The 26,360-nt window shown below is 45.5% G+C and overlaps 1 protein-coding gene across 6 annotated transcripts in view; it reads left to right on the forward strand.

Annotated features, from left to right (window-relative positions):
* The window catches only part of LOC135909194 (BBSome complex member BBS2-like), a 147,999-nt gene that overhangs the window by 111,978 nt on the left and 9,661 nt on the right, over positions 1–26,360 (forward strand). For 5 of the 6 annotated variants that reach the window (XM_065441025.2, XM_065441027.2, XM_065441029.2 and 2 more), the window contains 3 exons: positions 8,005–8,136; positions 10,639–10,776; positions 11,113–11,225. In XM_065441025.2, the coding sequence (XP_065297097.2) occupies positions 8,005–8,136; positions 10,639–10,776; positions 11,113–11,225 (383 nt within the window). Of the gene's footprint in view, positions 1–8,004; positions 8,137–10,638; positions 10,777–11,112; positions 11,230–26,360 lie in introns of all 6 variants that reach the window. The other variant, XM_065441028.2, reaches the window with a different exon arrangement.

A 26,360-nucleotide genomic window follows, 5' to 3' on the forward strand; every position in this document is an offset into this window, starting at 1 on the left:
GAGAGAAATGAGGAAAGAGAAGCAACATGCTTGTTGGAAAGGAAAAAGGAAACCGAAAAGCTGGTGGAGATACAAGATTGATACACAGATACAGATACAGATACACGGAGATACAAGATTGATCGATGAATGACAGGAAGCATCACGAGAGCATAGGCAGGCAAAAAAGTGCAGTTGCCGCAGGATGAATTAGACAGAAAATGGGAAATATACCGGAAAAGAAACTGTCACTCAAATACTGGTTCAAACAAAGATAGAAGGTGAAAGTAAGCGTTGGTTGTCTGAAATACGTGAGAAAAGGAAGGCCGCACTTAGATTTAGGAACCGCATTAGCCTATTAGGCAGGAAGTCAACAACAATACAACATATACTAGACGAAGATGGAAACGAACTGGAAGGAAAGCGGCATTAAATTACATCCCATAAATAACAGCCGAATCATTTCAAGGCAATGGCGAGGTGGTTTCTGAGAAAGAAAAAAAACGAAAACTGGATGGGAAATGAGCTGGTGGTGAGAAATTTCAACTGGAAGAAAGGCAAAGTGGAAATTTTTTTCACAGGGTTAGACAAGGTTCCCGCTGGGCTAATTAATGAGCTAGGACCACAAAGAAAGGAAGCTCTGTTGACAGCAGTAGAAGAAAGTTTACAAGATAGGTGAATACCGGACAGTTGGCGACAAATGAATTTAATTTATAAAGGTAAGGGGGGCAAAGAAAGAATTCACTCATATAACCATTGACCGTTACATCGGTAATATACAGTTTAACAATGCAGGCAATTAAATTAAATCTGCAAGCATGGGCAGAACATAATGACATATTGGGATAACTTCAGAATGGCTTCAGAATCGGTAGACCTCTGGATGATAACTTGTTTGTTCTTACTCAGCGTACTGAAATATCCAGAGAAGAAAGGAGACCGTTACATGTGGCTTTATTAAAAATCACATGAGCGCATGACAATGTAGACCGCAACATTTTGTGGGATATTCTGGAAAGGGACGGCTTAGGCAATGACATGTACACAGCTTTTGAGGGAGATTTACCAAGAAAATACAGTTTTCGCTGAATGAGAAGGGGTGAGGAGCGAGGAGAATGTTGATATCACTAAAGGACTGAAACAGGGGTGTCCTTTATAACCACTGCTGTTTATGATGTACATTATAAGGGCACTAGAAAGAATCTATATCAGGTTTAATCTGTGGTACATCTACAGGCGGGCACAATAGTAGAACAGCAGCTTCCAGCTTTGTATTATGCGGACGACACTGTGTAGCTTGCTAGCAAGCAAAGTAATATGAAACGTCTGGCTAATATCTGTGGACAGGAGTGTGAGAATGCAGGATTAGAATTTAGCCTTAAAAATCAGGATTTATGGTATTGAACGAAAAAACAGTGAACAGACAATGTCAATACGGGGCTCGGAAATACCTTGGATAAAAGAATACAAATACTTTGGCATACGGGTAAACGGAGCTAGGCAATAGGTGTATGGAAACACAGGCGAAAAAAACCGCCTCCATTCCACCCAGTGAAAGTGGATGTACAGCGACGCTGTTGCCAACGTTAGACAAGCGACGTACTATACGCTACGCGCGGCAGTGCAGCAGCGTGCATGCCCATTTCTCTCGGCCAAGCCCAAAACCATAATTGAACGAATTAAATTTTTCAAAGTAAATTGCGTCAGAGCATTCGTAAGGTACGACTTACACACAAGCTGCAGACATGATAGCTTCGGTCTGTAATCTGAACTTACGAGCAAACATATTTCTGTTACGCAGAAACTCAAAGACAAAGCCATCTTCCAGCTGCCGTTTGTCTGATTGTCTGCGGCCGCGAAGTGGAGGTCTTCGGACAGTGTTTGCCATAATGTCGATTACGGTCACAACACACGCTGTGCGAAAGATGCAACGGGCAGAGCACCACGCATCAAGGACAGACACATTGTGTACACACGTAAGTCACGTGCGCACGCACGTGTGCGGAAGTGCAGCATACATCCTCATTATCCTAGGCCATCCACCAAGTGCAAGCGCCTTACTGAACTAATTGAATTTCTCAAAGTAAATTGCGTCCGAAAATTCCTAAAGTACGACTTACACACAAGCTGAAGGCGATAGCTCCAGATTACAATTCGGATATACGAGAATAATGGTATCCTCACGTGTCTATATCGCCTGACGAAGCAATAGGTTGACGTCGTCATAAGATTAGCACCGGAAGATACGATACTCTGCATAAGGCGCTGATTCCGAGTTTAAATGTACACGATCCTGACAGTTGGCACTCGAGGTCCTATCAAATAAAGAGGAAGAATGTGATCACGAAAAACTTGTAAAGCTAGAAAACTTAAGAAACTCGGAAAATTTGAAAACTTGCTAGAAGATCCGGATCACATTCCGCAATAATACAAACTTAAGGAGAGCAAGAACAGCCACAGCTCTGACACTTTGACAAGCTGGCCCATAGCGGACATGCGTCTTTGAGGTACAACACTGCAAAGCGAGCTGACGACTTCCACCTCAGGTGGGAATGCAACCCACCGTCCCGCAAATTTTCAGCCATGGACACAAAGGGAAAGACGGAGCACACACACACACACAAAGAAATTCTGGACTCTCTCCTGAGCCGGTCCACTCAATTTTGGCTTGCCCTGTCCTCTCCCCTTCCTTCCCAAACCACATACCGAGAGGAGTTGGTCGTTTTGCAATTAAACATATGCAAGAACTCAGGATAGTTGACAAATAAGTATGTTTTCAAAATTATGCGGGTCCCATGCACTGTGGGAATCGATGTATGTGAAGCTTTCTGTGCCGCGGTTGCTCTGGTTGATGATAATTAGCGGTGATGTTGACAGCAAAAGCTTAATTTCGTTCAGTCTAACACGAGAGTGGTGAGTTGATGTTAAACCTTACCTTGGGTGCTCCCCTGCTGTTTGTCTGCGTAGTACACATAACACAAAGGGAGAGGTGTTTGCTCGAGGCGTTGTGCGCCATATTTCACAACCTCTGAGAGGGTCGAGCATTGCAATTGCCTTACATGACACGTCGCGTGGTGGCAGAAGTATTAAACTTCAATCGGAGTATGGGGCTATACGTGCCAAAACCACAATCGGATCATGAGGCACGCCGTGGTGGCGCACTCTAGATTAATTTTGACACCATGGTGTTCCTTAAAGTGTCCCAAAATCCAAGTGCGTTTCCTATTTCGCCCCCGCCGAAATGCGGCCGCCGCGGTCGGGATAAAACCCGCGACCTCCAGTAATGCCGCAGCCACAAAGATATACTGCGGCGGGCACAGAAGTGTTTGATGGTCGACCGCTTCAGCAGTGTCGCTGGACCCTGCGGTGCACTTTAATTAATGCGGCTCTGCTTCTGCACGCCCTACGTAATTTGTCCGCTTGACATATTTCATGGTGTTTATTTTTCAGAACTACTAGGAATGTACTGTATCGTACCTTGAACTTCAGCTTATACACTTTCCCAGCAACCGCTGTCGTATAGTAGTAGGGTTTCCTTGCCTTCTGACGTCACCTTGCCCCCCTCCCCCTTATATAGGAACTGCCTCTTCTCCTCCACCCTCTTTACAGTTCTATCTACATCCCCTCTCTTCTTTATGCTAAAGGGAAGTGCTGCAGTTTCTGCAGTGCTTTTGAGGGGTCACGGATAATTACCGCTGTCAAGAGGCTGATGTGGCCACGCCCAGGAAGCTCCACAGGGCATTGTGCACATTCGACGCGGTGAGGTCCAAACGACTTTCTCGCGTCGCCTTTCCTCTTTGACTCGCTCCTGTCATGTATACACACGCTCTGAACCACCCCCGACGCGAAGTGCAAGACAGCAGCATCCATAGCAGCAGCAGCAGCAGCAGCAGCAGCACAGCGGGAAAGTCGAAGGAAGAGGTAAATAAAGCTTTGCTTTAAAATTAAAGGGCAACTCCGGCGATTTTTCGATGTCCACTGATCTTAATAAAATTTTGAATACACATTCTCTTTTGCACTCTGATTATACTTGCCAAGCAATGTGGCTGAAAGTCATCTAGTTTCCCTGAAAATGAATTTTAAAGATTGGTTGCGTTCCCAACCTATGTCTTTACTAGCCACCCAGTGTTTGTGACGTCAGAGACTACACCGTCACCGTTGCTGAAATCGTGGCCGAAATCGCCGCTGTCTAGTTCAGAAAATCTGTAAAAGCTGCCTGTGTCATCAGGAGACATCATCAGTTTCGCTTGTTTGGCGTTAGCGCCATGTGCACTGCGTGTTTAGCACGTTTTCTGCGTGCTAAAAAATGCAGAAAACGTGCTGATCTGCCGGTCAAGCACGTCGGCTTTTATACATGAGCCATCGAAGGTTCCAGAGTAATCGCTAGTGCCTGCATGTCTTCCAGAAAGTTCTACTCAATTCGCACCGCACATGCAGTCCAATTGCGTAAGCTTCGGTGACAACAGACAGCAGAAAGAACCATCGATAACATTCGAGAAACTTCCGATACATGCGGGCGCGTCTCACGCTGAGCGATAACATTTGTTAGACGGTGAAAAGCGGTCACTCGAAAAAGATAAACAAGTACACGTGTCAATATTTCCATCGTGTTTATTTTTCAGAAATAGCGGAGACGTACCGTACCGTAGTGAGTTTGTCCGCAACCGCTGTCATGTCTATATCACGTCCCCTTTTCCCTCTCCCGCCCTGTCCCATTTTATGAGAACTGCGAGAGAGACAAGGCTGTCACAGGGTTGATAATATTGTTACGTAGGAAGACACCGACGAAAAGCTATTTGCAAGTATATTTACAAGGCAATACGTCGCAGTTGGCCAAGAGGCAACAGCCCGCGCTAGCTTCCAATCGTCGTCGTCGTCTTCTTACTGCTCGGCTCTTCGTCATTGGAAATACTATCCCGTAGCACTACCCCCGGCGGCAAAAGCGCCGTCCCGGAGCGACTAAAGGCCGGAGTCTGAAGCAGTGCAGTAGGTCTTGAGCCTACTGACGTGCACGACATCACTAGATGCCAGAGTAGACGAGGTTGAGCTCACAGGAGCAATTTCGTACGTCACAGGTGTCACCGGCGCAGCACGCGGTAGGGCCCTGTGCATCGCGAAAGGAGCTTTTGTGAAAGTCCGACGTGACGAGAGGGCGACCACAGGAGCACCAGGCGAAAACTGTACGTCACGGTGGCGGGCGTTGTACTGACGCTGCTGCGTGGTTTGCGCGCGTCCGTCAGTCGAGCAAGGGCAAGCTGGCGTGCATGGTCGGCGAGAGCGATGGCGTCGCGCGCATACTCGGTTGTTGAGGTCGCAGCAGGAGGAAGTACCGTGTCAAGGGGCAAGGTCGGTTCGCGACAGTAGAGTAGATAAAATGGAGAAAATCCGGCGGTGTCGAGTTGTCGTCGCCGGGAGCCATGAAGGAGGGCTCGACGTACCGTCCGCTGCGAAGGTCCGTGACGAGGTACAGGGAACGTCCACCTCCACCAGATATGTTACGTAGGAAGACACCGAAGAAAAGCTATTTACAAGTATATTTACAAGGCAATACGGCGCAGTTGGCCAAGAGGCAACAGCCCGCGCTAGCTTCCAATCGTCGTCGTCGTCTTCTTACTGCTCGGCTCTTCGTCATTGGAAATACTATCCCGTAGCAATATCAATGAATGATTGATCCATTAAATGTATGCCGCAAAACGATTAATCTTTATCGATGTTCACCTTTCATTTAATCGATTTATTCGATTAGGCCGGTTTGATTAATCACTTTTGAGAGTTTGACAGGAGTGGTGCCAAATTCTTGAAATCGTACTGGTATTGCGGCACACGAGCAGCGACTGTGCCGCTGTGGCAGAGCGACTGTTTTTCCGAGTGATGCCACGCCGAGCGCTTCTCTCCGCTTCCCCCATGCCTCGTGAAGCCGGAGGCTTTAAAGACCCTCTTAATTCAAAGCATGCTATAACGACCCAGTCGTCGTGTCGCTCCGCAAAAGAGGTGGTACAGCGTGCGCGCCAGTTTGGAGCACGTATGTTGACATAGCGATTGAGTTCGTGTCGATTCCAGCAAATCCATAGCGTCCGAGCGTCCATTCTTGCACCCTGGTTGTGTGTCCAGTCAAAAGAAGGTGTCGGTTTTGCCTGAACATCCCAGCCAATTGACATTCCTTCGCTCTGTAGAAAAGAGCATGTGACTTAGAATTCTAAGCTAGCAATTTTTCCCCCCTGTGCGTATTGAAATCTCTCGCATATTTTAGTTGGACTTCACCTGTAACTTCTGACATTTTTTCTTATTTCTTGTCTAACTACACTGTACATGTGATAAGAAGCCAACAAACACTGACACCAAGGACAACATAGGGGAAATTACTTGTGCTTAATAAATGAAATAAAGAAACGATAAATTAATGGAAATTAAAGTGGATGAAAAAACAACAACTTGGCGCAGGTGGGAACCGAACCCCCCACCTTCGCATTTCGCGAAGGTTGTGTGTTGGCTTCTTATGATATGACTAATAAAAATCGGGCCCCTCGGTTAACCCCCTTTCTTCTCGTTGATTGCCCTGCACATGGGTTCACTAGTACTATGTATCTTATTTAAGTCTGCTCTAAGCGCCATTTCATAACATGTATTACCTTTTCAAAGGGCACTTGTGCCAACTATATTTAGTTTTTAGCAAGTTAAATATTAACCTTTATCAAACGTTTATAGACTTGTGTTTGAAGCTTGGTTTCACCGCTCAAACCTTAAACTAGGGTCCTACAAATGTAGATAACTATGTTTCAAGCTTCCTAAAAGTGCCTGGCAAAAATGTCAATCAATCAATTAATTGATTAAAAACCCTGCATCGAAAGCGCTTAATCGATTAAAGGCTAAAATTATGAATGACCAATTGTAAATCAAGTAAAAATTAATCGAACATCCCTAGTACGTCGCTCGTTTTGCGACTGCCTCGGTTCTACGTATTCTCTGCCTCCTCTCTACCATTCTACCTAGCTATGGCCCCATAGCTAGATAGAACAATATTCTCATAATCATAATCATAATCCTCATAATCAGAAAGTGGTTTTGGCACGTAAAACCCCCACAATATTCTAGGGTCCATACTCTAGCTTCCCTCTGGACTTGCACATTAGTAGAAAGGTAAGCGCTGCAGCGTCTTCAATGCTTTAGTGGGGTCACGGATAATTACAGCTGTCAAAAGGCTAATGTGGCGATGCCCAGGGAGCACCAGAAGGCATTGTGCACATGCCAAGCGATGGAAAGCTCCAAATGAGTTTCTCGCGTCACCTTTCCTCTTTGCCGCGCTCTGAACCACCCCCTATGCTGCATGCAAAACAGCCACAGCAGAAGCAGCAGGAGTGGAAAAGTTAAAGGAAGAGGCAAAGAAAGCTTCGCTATAAATTGACGTTAAGTGTGGAAGAACATTGAAGCAATACGTCAATTTCATCGCGCCAACCCAAGCTGACGTAGCATGCAGCATGATCAAAAGTGACCGCCCAAAAAAGAATCATCCCTTAAAGGCGAAACATTTTACGGTACCAAATTTTACTCATTCAAGAGTGCAGTACCGACATGCTTGACTCCCAATTTAGGCGACACCTTGAAAATCATGCTGCCACATCCAAAATCGCGGCAGTGAGCTAGTGTGCGTTCACAAATGATGTGGCACGGTTAGAGCTTGTGTTGTACGCACTGGCACGGTTGAGCCACTACAAGTGCAGGCAGCAATACATGGGTCCAGAGAAGGCGGCCCACCTGAACCGAACAGCATTTTCTTTTTCTTTTTTTGGTGTCACTCCGGAGTGAAAAAAATAGAAAAGAAAAATAAAATCACAACGTTTTGGTTCGCACGGGTTCTTTCCGGTTTCCGTTGGGTTCCGGTTCGATACCGTGCCTGATGGGCACTCACTGTCCGATATACAGACTTGAGGTTGCGGATGGCTCCAATACAGGTATACAGGCGCGTTCCTGACACTGATGGAACACTCAATAGAAATTCCGATGGACCCCAAGTAAGCTCCTTCGCAGGTGGCGTCGTGGGTGAACCAGAACTTCCTGCTGCCCGAAGACCTGTGCCAGGCCGGCACATCTTTCCGGGTGAGCTTCGTGGCATTGCGATGCCTCAAGCCTATCACCATCGATGCGGACGCCAGCGGAGAGGTGCGTAGCTCTGGAAATGTGTGCGAGTGATGCATGGCACAGCGGCGCCCTCGAGCGCAGTCTCAAATTGCAGGCACTGATTGCGGCTGCGCGTGCTGCTGCTCGACTCTTGCGTGCTTTGGGTGCACGGCAAGGTCGATTCAAATAGGTCGCGAAGCTTCGGGCTGTTAAGAATGGCGAGCTAAATGCAGGATTGCCACCCAATTAGGACTGGGGAACAAGACGCGCATCCCCCACTCTCCGTCGCTTCAGCTAGGATGCGTTCGATGAAGCGGGCTTTGTGCTGAAACCGCCGCCATCCTCTAGCCCCATCGCCGTTGTGACGGAATGAGTTCGGCGGGCGAACTATTGTGCCCGAACTCCCCAGCGCGGACCTGATCTGCTACGCGCGCGCGAGCTGCCGCGGGAAAGCCGTTTTTTGTTGCTTCCTACGCGCCGACCGGGACGCAGGACAACGAGCTACCCAGAATGGCTCCGAGCTACCCGGAACGGCTCCCCTTTGACGTCGGCTCCGGGCATTGGAATGTGTGTGCCTTTGTGTGCGTAAGCCGTCTGCTGGAGGCGGCTAGTTTTGCGTTGACGAAACGAACATTCGCCGCCTTGTATCGCCGGCGGACCGGGCGTTTAAAAACTGCTGTTGTGCGGGTGCTCGACACACTTTTTCTTAAGCAGTCATGTTGGACTGACACTTTTCTTAAGCAGTCATGTTGGACTGACACTCTTTTTCTTAAGCAGTCATGTTAGACTGATGCACTTTTCTCAAGCAGTCATGTTAGACTGATATAAATACTGTAAATAAACCCATATTCCTCGTTCTCGATGAGAAGCAGTTCTTCCCTTCATCAACGTCCTCAGCGTGGATAAGTTGGACGACGGCATGGGCCAGCTAGCTTCGAATTCATGCCGGACTCCAATCTTGACAACGGACCACGAGCGATGGGATTGAGCCCCCAACCCTGACAGGGCGAAAAGCGGTTCAGTACAGACTGTCACCGACATCAGCATGGGTGGTTATGGGAGCAGCGATTGAAGCGCGACTATGTTTGGAGGGAACAAACATTGGGAAAGAAAAACGCGTTTTTTAATTCAAACGAGACACAGTTAGATTCATTCAGCGAAAATAAAATTCCTAGTTAATTTTATATATTCGTGATGAGTTAAGAAAATACGTTTAATTTTATTATTATTAATAAATGCATTTCTTTTCAGCGCCCATCGCTACAGGGGGCGTTGACGCCACTATCACTCGCAGTGCAATGCACGTCTTGAAATGGGCAGAAAGGCGCACTCGCATCACCTGTTGAATTACGCCCCCCTCACAATTTGTGCTTTCTTGCTGTCGAAGTTTGCCTGAATTTGGTGACGCGGGTAGTTTCATTGCTTCTTAATTTGTTCAGTCAAAAGTAGTGAGTTACGACCGCCAGATAATTGTGTAGTTGTTTTCGTGCGACTGCGCTGGCCGACGGGCTTGGCATCCGACGATAGGATCACCACTCTACACCTAAAGCTTTCGTCGGCCTCCAAAGAAAGTATGTTCTGTGCAGGGATGCGATTTCGACAACCGTACGGCTGGCCTTTTCCTGCATCGCTTTCCACGCTGAAAGCTCGAAACGCCCATCAAGTCGAATGGCGGGGCATTTGAATATATAGCTCCAAAGGAAGAACAACAAAACAAATTTCGCGCCTTCGAAAACAAAATGACGTCACTTCTGCTTTTAACAGACATGGCGTCACGTTATTTTTTCTTCCGCCGGAAGTGTTCCCACCACATACAGATGGCGCTAAGCCCCATGAACCGGCGATGGACCGCCATGTTTTGAACGTATGGGTTCCTATGGAAGCTTCGCTAGCGGGTATGTTTACCTTGTGCACGGCGCCGCCCCAGGGGGGCAACATTAATCCAGAGCCGTCCGCCACGGCGTCTCTCATAGCTGGTAACGTCCGAAATACGGCGGAGCCTGCAACGCTGCCTACAATTGCGGTTCCGAACGGCACACATTGCAGGAAAATATAACAGAGGACGGCTAGAAAAAATGATTAAAGCACAGAACACAACGGTATGCTAAAGTTGTACAAGCTCACGGAGTCTACTATACTAATCCAAGCAGTAGACTCTCCCCCCCCCCCAAGTTACTCACAACAAACAAATAACAAAAAAGGCAGTTTCGCCTCAAGGGGCGACGCACTAACGAAAGCAAGGTTGCGCGGTATGGAGCTAGACGGCGCTTTTGGCGCGATGCTGTACAGGCAATGCAAATGCAATGCTGCGCTGCAGAAACAATGCCCCGACACCCACGCCACGCAGGTTCCTCAGAATGCTGGCAGGATATTATCGCAGCTCAATCTGCGGTATCAGTGGCACACTAGATGAGATTGAAGGAAAGCCGTTTGTATAGCTGCACGGTCTGCCGTCCCGCTCGCACCCACAGCAGAGACACCAGCGTTTGTGCACACACTGCAGCGCTGCAGGTATCGCAGACTGTTTTGCCCCCGAATGAACAGGTGAGCATCGAGACGGACCTGATGGACGTGGCCGCCGACATGGTGCAGTCCCTGGCTGCTTACCTGGAGCTGGAGCATCTCGAGTCTAGGGCGCACTTCCCCGACGAGTACGCCCGCCTCAGATCACTTGTCGACAAGGTGGGCACAGCGCATGTAACTAGCTCATGTAATAGATATATAGTCAGGCTTAAGATTATTCATGCCAACGACACAGCTTTTAGTATGTTACTGTACATACAGTCCTGCAACTATACATGCATCCTACATGTTGTATGTTACTGTGCTGTTGAGTGCAACGTGTTTTGCCGTTTTGCAGTCTAGAGTTAGAGATCATCGTGTCAGTGTAAATGTCTGCGTAACCGAGGATGTATACTCAGAATTGGACGAGGATGGATCTAACTTGCGCGCGCATACGGAGAAGGAGCGTGCGGCCAGAGAAGCAAGTCAGCGTGCAATGCCCCATTTCCGTTGCAGGTTCGAGAGCACGAGTCTGCGAGGCTGACCATCTCGGCCAACATGGCAGACACCGCCAGCATAGTCCGCGGCCTGCTGCTGCGCGCCGAGGACTGCCGCCTGCTACGGGACTAGTGGGTACACAGTGCGATGCCGCGCGCGCGTTGCGAAGTACGCTGATAATCCACTTTGCACACGGACCGTTAAAGGGACACTAAAGGGAAACAATAAATCAGTTTAGACTAATAAAGCATTGTTTGAGAACCCCGCAGGCAGTCATTTCAAGAAAACAGTTTGAATATTAGATGAGAAAATGAAGGTACAAGTATCAGTATTTGAATTTCGCGCCGAAACGCCAGCGCCGGTACGTCATCGTGACGTCAGGGATTCCAGTTTGTTTTCCCATTAGGGCCGCGTTGGCTGAATAAAGGTTCCCGAAACTTGGCATGTTTAATATTTGGTTCCTTTAGAACACAATGTAGTCAATCTGTACCGCTATATATAATTAGTAGGCCCTAGAAGATGCCATCAAAATCCAAGACGTCACAGCCCCCAGGTGCGGGAACTTAAGTAGGCGTCGCCACCCGTATTTCGTTCTTGCGCTTGTTCTGGCTTTCCAAACGTCTTATCGTTGTAAGAGTGGTGTTTTTGGTGTTGTATAACGGTGATTTACTGATGCAGAAGAAATCACTTTTCACTTTAGTGTCCCTTTAAGTACGTAGTCGCGAGCTCGGGCGCTTCTGTAACGGCGTAATCATTCTTCTCGGCAACCATTGCACTGAATTTGATGAGATTTGTTGCACTTAAAAGACAAAATTTGAATCTAGTGAATGTAACACGCACATATTTTATTTAAGCTGCAGATTTTCTTAAATAAGGATTGTCGAGTATCGCAAAACTTGAGAAAACGGTGCCATCACATTTGCAACTCTCTAACACAATGAAAAATGACATTGCAATTCTGTAAACCGCACGTAATAATACCTCTAAAGCGGACAAAATTGAGACACTGTTAATACGTAAGACTTTTACTAAGCCCTTAACATTGTAACAATTTTGCAAAAGCTACCAAATAATATACTGTCACATGGTAGTGACGGTGAAGAACGACACAATACCAAAGCTGTGTCACACATTTAACTCTTCACTGGGCAAATGTGTGCCCTGCATTACAAGTAACACTCAAGGCACAACGATAGCGGTAAGCAAAGTCAGCCAACGTCGAAAATCTTACCTGCGAGTCAAGAGCGTCGGCACACACACGACTCGTCGTCGGAAGATTCCCGGATGATCGCCGGTGCCTTCCAGAGAGTACTGCACAATTCGCGTCGCACACATACTTGCAATCAGATTATTCAAGGTTCGGTGACGGAGAGAACCATCGATAACATACATGCATATGCTTCCTGCACTAAGCGATAATGTTTAACATTTGTTAGCCAATGAAAAGTGATCACCCGAGAATGATAAACAAGTACACGTGTCAATATTAAATTTGTCAGCTTTGATGCGGGTGCAGTTCACAGAACTACGATACCTTTTTCTTTCTTTCTTTTTTACGGAGTTACGGATTTATAAGCTTCCTACACCTATTTCTTAGACAACGATTTGTGGTAACCTTTGTCAAAAAATTCCGGCCCTGAATCAAAGTGCTGCATCCTAGTCACTAGAATTTACTGTTCTCTCTTAAGTGCAGCACATTTCATTCAAATTGGGTTTCTTCACAAAGGCATTTCTGTGTTTTACGTCAGCTTGAATATACGGCATCCAAGTAGGCCCCTAGCTTGCGCTGCAAGTTTCCCGCGCCGCCCCGATCAGGCAGATTGAAGCGGGCACTTGTTTAACCTTTGCACGAGCCCTTTGTGCCCACACTGCGCCCTTTGCGAATGTCTCGCCCCAGCTCAACCGCGCCTGCGCTACCTGCACACTCCGCTTGGCCCTGCCGCGTATTTTGCCTTCTGGTACGTCCACACTAGCGACAAAAACGCGCGCGACACGCCGCGCGCGGCAAGATTCACGAAAAGCGGCAGCAACGCGCGGCAAACACGCGAATGGGTGCGAGACCCATTTTTCGCGGCAGACGCAAAACGACCACCAATTAGAAGCGAGCCACTTTACGATGGATGGATGGATGGATGATTGTGGCTCAACCCTTTGAATCGGGCGGCGGCGACGCGCGCCACCTAGCCTTTAATCGTTCTATATGCATGCATACCTATGTATTTACTCCTTTACTTCTGCGTTGATATTGTCTACCAATCAGATAACCTCCGTTTAGTTATTTCTACCTGTTCAAAGTCTATTCTACTTTCACTGTCTTTAAAATCCAAGGCTTTGAATAGTTCCCCGTTAGATTCAACTGCAGGGTGAAGTTGTTTACAAGCCAGTATCAGGTGTTCCGCCGTTTCCTCCTCCTCTCTACACGCCTCGCATACCAAATCTATCTCCTGGTATCTGGCTCGTACGTTTTAGTCCTCAGTACACCTGTCCTGGCTTCGAACAACAATGAGCTTCCCTTAGAGTTATCGTAAATATTTTCTATGGCTATTTCTTGCTTAAACGTCCTGTATGTCTCCAATGCCGATTTGGTTTGCATCTCTGTACTCCACATACCCCTCTCTGCCTCCTTAACCTTTTTCTTGACAGATGATTCCTTACTTGTTCCCCCGCTACTGCCCAAGTATTTGCTTGTCAATTTTCTAGTTCGCTTCCTCCACCTCGTGTCAACATTCCTCGCGCTGTTGTGGCGCCACCTGTCGCATAAGCAAAGAATCATATTCTATGGGCTCCGACACTGAACAGTGACACGCGCGCCGTAAAATCTCAGAGTCCATTTCCAGTCAAGGGGGCTGTTTTTGTTAAGCCTTTCCACACCGCCACTGAGCCGTCGACGAAGAATTCGCCTCGAAATGGAGGCGTTTTTGGAAACCGTTCGCGGATATGCGTGCCTCTATGATAAATCGAGCGTCGGACAAGGAGCTGCGCGCCAACCGCTGGCACATTATGGACAGCAGTTTGGCATGACAGGTGAGTAATTGGTGAAGGCGGGGAAGCAGAGTGTGCGCCTGGCCCTCAGTGTCCCTTTACCGCACCCAAAACTTTCACGTCCGCTTTCTGGCACGTCGGCGTCACACAAGTAAAGAACAAACAAGTGTTATAGTGTTCACAGTCACCAGTAGCTCTTCGTCCGTATCCGACATGCCTGAGCGTGGCCGGCAGTGGCGCAAAAAAACACAGACAATTCCGATGGAAGACGAAATGGGCAGAACGGAGAGCGCGTTGTCATGAGAAGCATCGAATGGAACGAGACAACGCGGGACTCCACGAGCCGCTGCCGCGTGCCGCAAAACGCGACTGTGGACTTGCCCGCACGCGTCTGCCGCGCGGGCGCTGTTTCATACGCGCTGCTAGTGGATCAGTAATACTTGCAGAACCGAAAAGTGCCTTCCGCGTTGTTTGTGTTTTTAGTGGTAAGCATCAGAAATCTATTCGTTTATATGACCAACGTGGTTCCGACTGGCATGGCGGGCACCAGGACATTCACGTGCGAGCTGGACGCCAGTTCGAACTGCCCAGCGAGCGTCAAGTGACTCCGTGTTGACCTCTGCACGGCCGAAGACGCGTACGAGTGGATCTACAGCTACAGGCAGACTACCAATACGACATGGATTGTCGACTGGGAATAATATGCTGAACAAACGTGAATGTTTTATTTTCTTGAAAGTGAACTAAGGAAATTTGCTTGAAAGTTCGAATATTCAACCAGCTAGCATGTCAGGCCACGCAAGTGTCGCATGGGCATCTGCCGTACAACGTAAGCAAAATAATTACAGAACTTTAAAAGCAGCATGCTAAACCCTAGGCTGGCAACGCTATTTCGCGTACCTAAGCCGCTTGTGATCGCCATTTTAAAGGAACATTGGCTGGAAAATGTTCGTATGCTGATCCCATTTTGTTATCGATACCATTTACCAATTTTAATTAAAAACCACGCTTTAATGTTGATTACTCTAATCACGACCGGCTTTATTATTATAAAGCCGGTCGTGACTCTAATGAACTGGGGAATTTTATTTTGGTATCGCACGTGTGAGGCTGACGGTGGAGCCGTGCCAGCTGTAACGTGAGACAAGTTTTATTCTTCCTATTCACGTTCCGCAGCATTCACGATTAGATAAGGCTGATTATTCCCCAGTGGTCTTCTAGCTGCATAGAATTCTTATCAATTTTAAGCACACTTTTCCTTTTCAGTTGCATTGGGGCCCGTGATGGCCAAACCGAAATCGCGCTACTACTAATAAATTCTTCGCCGTGCTAAGTGTGTAGCAGTGCCGTGTACTGTACTCGTCTCAGCGACGTCGCCTGGCGTGATATGCTCGTTTCCGTCGTCAATTCCCGAATCCGAGATATGGTGGCATAGCGTTAAATTTATTAAACCCCCCAACTTAAAAAAGAACAGATTCCTCTCAGTGTTACTGGATGGATGGAAGGTAGCAGCGTCCCCTTTGAAACGGAGTGGTGGTAGTTGCCACCATGCTCAGCTTTTTTTGTTTTTTAACTGTTGTAAATTATTAAAATACGCCGTTTTCTTTAAATATGTTTTTCTACACCTTTACCCTTATGCCAGCTCTCTGCTTTTGAGCCACCAATCCTCCAATCGCTTTCTGCTAATTTCCACCGCATATTTATTTGCATGACTATTGTTATCTCTGAACCCTAGGGCCTCGGGAAGCGTGACTGTGCCCGCATTGACATCGGGATGGATACCATCACATTTTAGTTTGAGGTGTTCTATTGTTTCTACAGATTTACCACATACAGTAAATGTGTCTTCTTCGTTAAATTTCTTTTTATAGCTCCGCGTTCTAAGACATCCTGGCCCATAGCTTCAAAGAGTAGAGCACTGCCTCTGGAGTTATCATAAAACGCTTTCTGCTGTTTCCACTATCGATATATAGTTCAACACCATGCTTCTTTTCTATTGAATTTGTCCAATGTTTACCTTCCGCGTTTTTAACCAGTCGTTTAGTGCTCTTTCTCCGTTCTCGTGTCTGGCATACTTACTGGCTAGCTTCCTAGTTCTTTTCCGCCGTTGTGAGTCAACGCTCTTTCTGTATAGGTATTTAAATACCTTAGCTGCCCACCCGTTATCATCCAATTTCCTCAGGCGTTTTTCGCATAGGATTTTACTCTGAGCTTCCCGTGCTTCGAACGATACCCCATATACCCCTGTACTGCTTCGTTAGTGGTTTTCCCGTGGGCACCTAGTGCTAATCTTCCAACAGCTCTGACAGTCCTGCCCTTAAGCACAGGACCGCATTCCCGAAAGTAAGCCTCAGCACCAATACTCCCTTCCAAATATCTCTCAGTACCTCATACCTGTTGTACCTCCACAATGCCCAATGTTTCATTATCCCGGCATCTCTTCGCCATTTTGCTATGATCTGTTCATGCTTTTCCGCGCACATCTGCCTTTTGTTTATCCAAACCCCGAGATATTTGTGTTCGGCCACTCGGGAAATTTCATTGCCTTGTATTGTAAGCTCCTGATCAGTTGTATCGTTGAAAAACATCCCACTGGACTTAGCTGCACTAAAACTGAAACCTAGACTGTCTCTTTCGTCTCCGCAGTAATTGACCAGAGTTTGCAAATCTTTCTGGCTATCTGCTAACAGTACAATATCGTCCGCATACATTAAACCCGGTAGTCTTTCCTCAACAACCTTTCCGCCTAATCCGTACGACAGATTATACACTAGATAGCTTCCTTGTAGCCTTCTTTCCATACTTATCATACAAAGCATGAACAGCAGCGGTGATGGAGGACAACCTTGCCTTAATCCTTTGTGTACCTCGACAGTTGTCGTACTCTTAATTCCTTCCCATGTTATTTAAACATTATTTTATCGATACATAAAAAAGTGTAACTTCGACAACACATCGTTTCTTCATTCGCCGGACTCGAGCGTATATACTTGCCGCCCACAGAGACCGCACCATTCACGCACGTGGTACGGTGGCGTCGTTTCTTCGTCGGCGCGAACGCATCCGAATCGTAGCGCCAGTTAATGTTCGAGGAACGACGTCGACGAAGGGCGCATCGGCGATTGCGAGTTTCTCAGTAGTTAAAATCCTGAAAACCTTACGGCATTAAATTCACAGCTGGCACTCGGAGTGGCGCGAAGGAACACGAGTGGAAGCCACATAAGCGAAACTCAACACAACTAAATTGCGAATTAGCGTGGAGTAATGCATTCGTCAAACTGGAATATACACCACTCACGCGGCACGTAACGTGAAGGGCATTTCTGGAGAGTTGCATTCATCACACGCCAGAAGTAGCGAAAAGGGCTTCCGTAAATGAAAATTTATGCTGCTGCTATCAGGACTTCTTGGCGCCATCGAACGAAACCCGCGGCGCGCGCGACAGCTGCTTTTATGAAGGCCGTTGCCGGCAGTCATGGGAAGAGGAGCCGCGCAGGCAATACTCATGGCGAGAGTGGCAAGGGCGTCCTCCTTGCTTTCTCTATCGCGTCATCCGCGGAAAGCAACACACGCGGCCCGCCTCCCAAATGACCTCTGCTAGAGTTACTGCATAGGCTGCCTTGAGGGAGGCACACATCCAGCGAACGCTGGATTGATGCTAGGAAAACTCCCTGGAATAAGTATGATGATGGTTTATTGGCATCCTCTTTGAAACAAAGGGTAGGGGACAAATATTTCCCTGGCCTGCATGGGTCAGTCAGGTATGCTTACATGCTCTTCACTCTAGCGTTTTGTCTAGCATCTTTTTTTTTTCTCTTCCTTAAAACTTATCTATCTTGTATCATTACCTATGTCTGTAATGGGCCCTGTTCTGTCACTCTCTTCTTTGCTCTTTTGTCCACAAATGCTATAAACGGATCTTGCTTATCTCAACTACTGACCGGTTCTACCCGCTTTAAATCCCAGTGCTTCTTGATAGTGTGCGTTACCTACAGGTCTCATTGGGTGAAAACTTTTGCATTCCACAAAGATGCGAATTCTCTCCGAACTTTTGCTGTAGCAGATACATGCCTCATCCTTTTGCGAATATTTGTTCCGGTATGTTTTTGTCATTAGGCGACCAGCTTGAACCTCAAGATATCAGGGTACTCCCCTTTGTGTTATTGTACGAATTTTTCCTTCTAATGTCTTTCTTGCTACTTTTGCGAATCTCCATGGCTTTTTTTCATTCCATCCTTTGCATTCAATTTAATGCCCCCGTTTCTCTCACTTTCTTTTCGATGACTCCTAGCTGGTTGTCCTTTACACTTTCAGGGATCTATTCTCGACACCCATGGCGGCTGCACGGCTGCCATTATCGGCCATGTGGACTATCTGATCGTCTGTCAAAGTTTTTATGATCTGTCGAGAGGTCATGAGTTCTAAATATTGTGCTGGGAAGTGGAAGTTTTGCAAAATGCAATTTTGCATTTTCATCATGATCACAAAACGTGACGTGGGGCTGCAAATTTTATTGACGAATACTTTTTTCTTGTCAAGGCATATTTTTAAGCTAGTTGGTTCATATCCATAGTAATTCAGCGCCATAGAACGCAAGGGACCAGAGGAAGAAGAACGACACATTCACAGGCCGCACTGACAACTAAAGGTTTATTCACTGGATGCACAGTACTGGCTGAACATGAATAAACATAAGACGCACAGGTACATGTAAGGGATATGAAAGAGTATCACGTGGTCAAAGCCTGCTGCACGTGAAAAACGGTTCGTGTAAGGAATCTGATGTCTCTCTCAGAGCATGACGGGCGGCTTGCTGACACAAGAATCACCCAGCTTTTTATCTCTTGGGCTTCAACAATCTCTCTTGTTCGCTTACCTGTTGATTTTGACATGATGCTAGGTTATTCAATTAAGGGTATGCAGCCGCAGTCCCTACGATGAATAGCTAAATGCCCCGATGTTATTTTTGTTGTGTTGTACATATGTTCTTTCAATCTGTCATTTAGGCATCTTCCCTTGGCTGATATATTGCGACAACGCTTCAAAAAGAAAGTGAACGGTAGCGTGCAGAAGACCTTGCAATACATCTGCAATTTCCCGAATAAGTGGTGGCGGTCCAAGATAGTCGTCATGACAGTTTGCTAATTGCTTGAAGGAATATCCCGTGAGGAGCGTCACAGGTAAATAATAATAGAGGCAGTAAAAAGAGGCAGCTGAATGACGTAGCTATTGGCGTGTGTGTCTTGACCAAAACACATCTACGTGATTTGGAGCAGCCGCCTGTTAATGACAATTTTGTATCGGAAGGGTGCAACAGAATGACCGGGCCAAGGAAAGGTGGAGGCATGCTAATTAGGCGAGGTCTAAAGTGGCAAAGGGTAAAAGAGACATGTAAGGAACGTTCATGGATTAGCGGCACTTGGGGAGCTAAAAAGATGTGGCTTGGAGTAGCAGAGATAAAACTAAAGAAGTGATTGATTGCATTAGAAGCAATATTAATGAGTTCAATAAATTTTTAAAAATTGTGGGGTTTTATGCGCCGAGGCACACCGTAGTGGGGGACTCCAGAAATTTGGACCATGTGGGGTTCTATAACGCGCACCTAAATCTAAGTACACTGATGTTTTTGCATTTCGCCCTCATCGCAATGCGGCTGCTATGGCTGGGATTTGATCCCATGACTAAGTTCAAGAAATCGTGCAAAGTGATGTTAGGAGATATGAATGTGCAAAAGAAGGATTTAGACGGATATACTGATTATAACGGTTCGTGCTGGATTTGTGCAATGAACAGAACTTTATAGTATTAACAGAGAGGATAAGTATCATGGACAGGTAATATGGCAATGCGGAAATAGGCAGTCATGTATAGATTACGCCTTAGTTTCAGAAACAGTCTACGAACAACTAGACAAAATTATTATAAATTAACACAGAGAAGATAGCCTGGGTAGCGGCCGCAGACATTTAACCTTAATAGTCGGGAGAGATCCTAATGCAAAACACAAACCAATAGCATCAGCATTTTTAAAAATGAATTAAAAGCAAATAACAGAGATTGCAAAAAACATAGAGAAGAAAATGGAGGCATTTCCTACAACAGTCTGAGAATATGAGGAAGTCGTATACATCATGAAGAAGGAGATAAGACAGACAACGAAAAAGAGCTGTTGGACTGGAAAGAGGAAACCACGTAATTGGTGGAACAAGGAAATAATGCAAGCTATAGAAAGAGCGTAAGCAGGTATCTAAGGATCGTCGAGACGCCAAGAAGTTGGGATTACACGAAAAAGAGGTGTTCCTTAGATGTAAAAAATACAGATGAAAGGGTGGCAAGTGAGCTGTATAAAAGAAAATTAAATGCGCAAGTGAACATTGAGTGCATAACATTTGCAAAAGAGACAAAGGCACAAAAAAAAATTCTGGAAGCATGTAAGAGCACTCGGAGCTCCAACTAAAAATTCGCAAAATCCTATAAGGGATGAAGACGGTAACAATTTTGAAGGAGCCGATGTGCTGCAGTACATCAGAGACGATATTAGAGATAAATTCGGCATGAAACAAAGTGGATATGGTTCAGACTAAAACAGATCCAGCAACAACAAAGAAGCCTGACAAACCAAAATTTAGCATAAAAAACTTTTACTCGAAAAAAGCAGAAGAAAATGTCCCTAATAACACCACTGCAGGACCCGATGAAATCCCAACTGAGCTAATCAAAAACCTTGGTCCAAAGAACAAGGCATTGCTAACCCTACTGAACAAGTGATGAAAACGTAGAAAATTCCATTTGCATGGCGTGAAAGCAAGATTAACCTCATCTACAAAGGTGATGAGGATAGGACGAGCTCGTACAGGTCAGTAACTATAACATCGGTGCTATATAAAATAAAAATGCAAGTCGTAAAATTAGAAATGTCAAAATGGGTGGAAGCAAATGATGTAACGGCAGAACTACAGAATAGGTTCATACAGGCAGCCACTTAAAATATAATATTTTTGTTTTAACTCAGGGCATAGAGATTTCAGTAGCTCAGAATAGCAAGGTTTGGGTATGGGCTAGTTAGCTCAGAATAGACCTTTATGGGTGGCATTTCTAGATATTAAAGGAGCCTACGACAATGTAGACAGGGTGTTGTTATGGGATATTCTCAAGCACGAAGGCATAGATGATGATTTTGTGGAGCTGCTGATGAACATATATAGAGACAATCGAGTAAAAATTGTATGGGAAGGCCGAAATGGTAATGAAAAGTGGAGCATAACTGCGAGTCGGCCTAGTTGGAACAGATTCATCTTAAAATGTTTTGTGCGTAAACAAACAGGGACGAAGAAGGGACGTCCTTGTGTTGCCCCTATTCTTCCTCCCTGTTTGTTTGCGCACAAAAAGTTTTAAGATGAAGTAGTGGACATTCACAAAGGACTGAAGCAAGATGCACTCTGTCTGCATTGTTGTTCCATGCTCTATGCTATGGGACAAAAAGACGAGTGGAAAACAGTGAATTCGGGTTTGATTTATCCTGCATGTGTAATGGACAAATGGTACAACAGAAGGTCCTCGGACTGGTGTATGTGGACGATACACTGCTACTAGCGGACAATGCAAGAGACCTGCAGAGACGTGTATATGTGTGGCAATGCAACAACAAATCTAGGCCTTAAGATTAGCACAGAGAAATCAAGAATTATTATCTTCAATGAATAGACGAGTAATAAATTACGTGGTGTCCATTCAACAGCAAGTCATACACAGTCAAGCAATATGAATACATGAGCGTATACATAAACGAAGGAAAGAATTATTCAAGCACCCACCAAGATAATCTGAAAATAAAAGGGAAGTGAAATGCGGCAATAGTCAAACACAGAGCACTTTTATATGAGGTGGTGCGTGGAATCTGGAAAGGAGTCATGGTGTCAGCCCTAATGTTCGCGAATGCCCTTCTGTGCTTAAAATCGGATATCTTTTCGGGGTTGGAAGTTAACCAAGATCGGTAGGCCAGTTGGCTTAGCAAGCCCACAGTAAAACCACAAATGAGGTAGTGCAGGGTGACATGGGATGCGCCCCATTTGAAGTCAGAGGAGCGCAGAGCAAAATAAGTTTTGAAGAAAGACTCAGGAACATGGATCAAAATAAATGTGTGGCTAAAGTGCACAAGTATCTGTACCTGGAAAGCGTGGACACAGAATGGAGAAAGAGGTCAAGAAAGTTGGCAACCATGTAAAGGCTCATTGAAAGTGTAGATAGACAACCAGGAGTCATCAGAAAGTGAGATTGGAAACAAAAAGGACCATGGAGACTTACAAGAATGGTAAGAAAGAAATTAGAAGGGAAAATCTGTACAATAACACAAAAAGCAGTCCATTGCTGTTTGAGGCTCGGGCTGGTTGCCTAAGGACAAACACATATCGAAGCAAATTTTCGCAAGAAGGTGAGCATGTATATGCTGGAGCAAAAATCCAGTACCACTCAGCACATCCTAATCGAGTGTGAAGGGATTCATCCAGTTGGACCCGTAGGTAACATACACCTTCCAGAAGTGCTTGGATATAAAGTGGAAAGGAGGACCAACCAGTTATCAGTTAAGATAAGCAAGTGATATTTACAGTATTGGAGGGAAAATGCAGGGAAAAGATTGATACGACTGGATCCTTTACAGGCATAGGTAACAGTACAAGGTAAATAGAGAAGTTTTGAGGAAGAGAAAAAGATTAAAGAGACGTATAGAGAAATACTAGAATCAAAGGCATGTGCAGCATACCTGAGTAACTCAAGCAGGCTAGATGACTATTTGTCGCAGTGCCGTTTCAAAGGGGATGTCGTTACATCATCACCATCATCAATCCGGTGTGAGTAGTCAGCGAAGTGAACACGAGATGGCAGCGCTGGAGCTTGCGACACGGTGATGTTTGTGGTGTACGAATGTGCTTTTCCAGTGCTCTGTGGTGGCGACGAAAACATAAGTTTCTTGCGCATGCTTTGAGCTTGCTTCTGTATTTTTTATTTGCAGATTTTTTTAGCCTTTAAATAGTAATTTGCTAGTTTCCTTCTTTTTTCTTCTTTTTTCGTGTGTGCGGATGTGTTTCGTGTATATTTGGTTTTGCAGGATAGTCAGTGTCCTCTCATGCCACGTTTATCAACACGTGCAACTGTGTGGGACATTAAGTATTTATAGCCTTTAAATAGTAGTTTGGAAGTGACAAGACCATTAGCTATTAATGGTTTTCAAAGCTATATCTTTGTGAGCAACATAATTTCGTTATCGCGAATACAGGGCCTAAGTGTGATGGGCAGACCACACGGGAAGTAGGAAACCAGAAATCGACCATAAATTACTATGTGATGACAGAAGCAATTTATACATTCAGAGGGATGGTCATCGACGAGGAAGGGTATAGCCGCATAGGGAGTGACCATAAACGCATAATTTTGAAAATGGTAAATGGAAAAAGAGCAAGGAGAGAAGAATGCCCAATCTAAATTTGAACGCCGAACAAATAAGAAATATAGTCACAAGAGTCAAGGAAGAACTTGGCAAATGGCCAAGCAAAGAGCGAGAATATAGTGAGCCTCTAAGCGCAATTATGACAGGAATACAGAAAGAGAAGCAACATGTTTGTTGGAAAGGAGAAAGGAAAGCAAAAAGCTGGTGGAATAGGGAGATATGAGAAGCGATCACCGAATGATTGAAAGCATCACGAGAGTACAGGCAGGCAAAAAATGTGCAGTTGCCACAGAATGAAGCAACTAGAAAATGGGACGTATACTGAAAGAAAAAATCTATGGTTCAAATACAGGTTTAAACAAAAATAAAAGGTGAAAGTGAACGTTGGTTGTCAGAAATACATGAGGAAAAGAAGGCCGCACAGGAAGTCTGGAACAATACAAATACATATCCTAGACGAAGATAAAAACAAAGCGGAAGGGGACGCGGCATTAAATTACATCCATAAAATAATAGCCGAATCTTTCCACAGCAATGACGAGGTTGCATTGGAGGAAAAAAAGAGCATGAAAGAGAACCAGATGGGAAAAGGAGCTGGTGCTCACAAACTTCAACTGGAACAAAGTCCAAGAGAAAATTCCTAGGCACACAATCACAGGGCTAGACGAGGTTCCTGTTGGGCTGATTAATCAACTAGGACGAAAAAGTAAAGGAGCTGTGTTAAAAGCAGCAGAAAAAAAAAACTTAAAAGATAGACGAATACCAGACAGTTGTTGACACAGCAGAATGAACTTAATTTATAAAGGTAAGACGGAGAAAGATTGAATTCACTCGCACCAGTAAATACAGTTAAGCAATGCAGGCGATTAAATTAAAACTGCATGGGCAGAACATAATGGCATACTGGCTGTATTGCTTTGTCGCGGTGTTCTGCGCATGGTTGGTATGCTATTGTGTGGCTATAAAGCTTGCTATGCTTTCTGAAAATAAAATAAACTGTTAGCGCTCTGTTCTCTCTTTTGTCCCCTCTGCTGTCCATGCGCTGTTATTCAAACTTTAAAGCATGTTTTACCAACAAGCCCAATCCTACACCCCTCTATATTGAGAGAACTTCAGAATGGCTTCAGAATCGGTTGAAATCTGGATGACAACTTATTTGTTCTTACTCAGTGTATTGAAATATCCAGAGAAGAAGGGAGACTGTTACATGTGACTTTTTTAGACATTACAGGAGTGCATGACAATGTAGACCGCAACACTTTGTGGGATATTCTGGAAGGGGAAGACTTAGGAAATGACTGTATACAGCTTTTGAGGGAGGTTTACCTAGAAAATACCATTTTCGTTGAATAGAAAGGGATGATGAGCGAGGAGCACATTGATATCAACAAGGGACTGAGGCAGGGGTGCCCTTTATCCACACTGCTGTTTATGATGTACATGGTGAAAATGTAGAGGGCACTATAAAGAAGTAATATCGGATTTAATCTCTCGTACAAACGGGCGAGTACAGTAGTAAAGCAGCAGCGTCAAGGTTAATTTTATTTAGAGGATGTTGTGTTGCTAGCTAACAAGCAAAGTGATTTGTAATGTCTGGCTAATATCTGTGGACAGGAAGGCGAGAATTTAGGTTTGAAATTTAGCATTAAAAAATCAGGTGTTATGGTATTCAGTGAAAACAGTGAACAGACAGTTGCAATACAGGGCCAGGAAATACCTCGGGTAATATCTTGTTATATGGATAAATGAAGGCAATAGATATATGGAAACACAGGAAAAAATAATAACAGCAAAGGGGAAGAGAAATGCAGCCATAATGAAGCACAGAGCACTATGGGGATACAATAGGTGCGAGGTGCTATGGGGTATGTGGAAAGATGTAATGGTTCCAGGACTTGCATTTGGAAATGCTGTTGTTTGCTTGAAGTGAGGGGTACAATCAGGACACGATGGCAACCAGAGCTCAGCGGGACGCCTCGCATTGGGCGCTCACAGGAAGACTACAAATGATGCTATGCAGGGTGATATAGGCTGGACAAGTTCTGAAGTAAGGGAAGCTCAGAGTAAAATTGATTATGAAGAACGACTGAGGAATATAGAAGAAAGTAGATGGGCTGGGAGAGTGTTCAGATATTTGCACAGGAAGAAATCATGAGCCATTCCACTCTGTGAAGGTGGATGACCAGCAAAGCTTTAGCACACGACACAGAGGTGACATATAATTTTGAACAAAGGTAAGAACATATTTATTGTCCTGATCGGTGATCACCGTGACGATAGGTATGCACACACATTCTCGTATCACATCTGTTAATCAATGCGTCTGTTACGTAAGACAATGAATGGCTCATGCCCCCTTAAGGAACGGTTCATAGTATGTACCACCATAATAGCAGTAGTAAAAAAAGCTTTATTATACACAGAAACCAGATGCGCTCCTACCACAGTTCCCCAGAGGAAGTAGGGGGTGGGTGGGGAAGGGGTGAAAAACGGAGTTTGTCCGGCAGGGTGGCGCCCCTATTTCAAAGCCCCACTGGCATGGACCATCCATACAGCTCGTTGGATGGGCCGTAGCTGATCTTCTAGAGCCGAGCTAGACAGCAGCGCCTCCCATTCTTTCCATGTGCCGCTTGTTTTGTGTGCTTCTCTGCGCTGAGCGCTGAGTTTGCCGTGCGGTGGTGGATAGATTTTTCTATTTTTCTTTATAGTACTTTAGAACTGTTGTGTAGCAAGGGTCTAAGGGTGTAGGCTCCTCTATTGCAGAGTCCAGGTTGGCTCAGTGATTTGTAAAGCCTCGAGCTACATTGTCCGCATGCAGGTTCCTGGTGACGGCCTTGTG

The sequence above is a fragment of the Dermacentor albipictus genome, chromosome 9, assembly GCF_038994185.2.
Source record: "Dermacentor albipictus isolate Rhodes 1998 colony chromosome 9, USDA_Dalb.pri_finalv2, whole genome shotgun sequence".
Taxonomy (NCBI): domain Eukaryota; kingdom Metazoa; phylum Arthropoda; class Arachnida; order Ixodida; family Ixodidae; genus Dermacentor; species Dermacentor albipictus.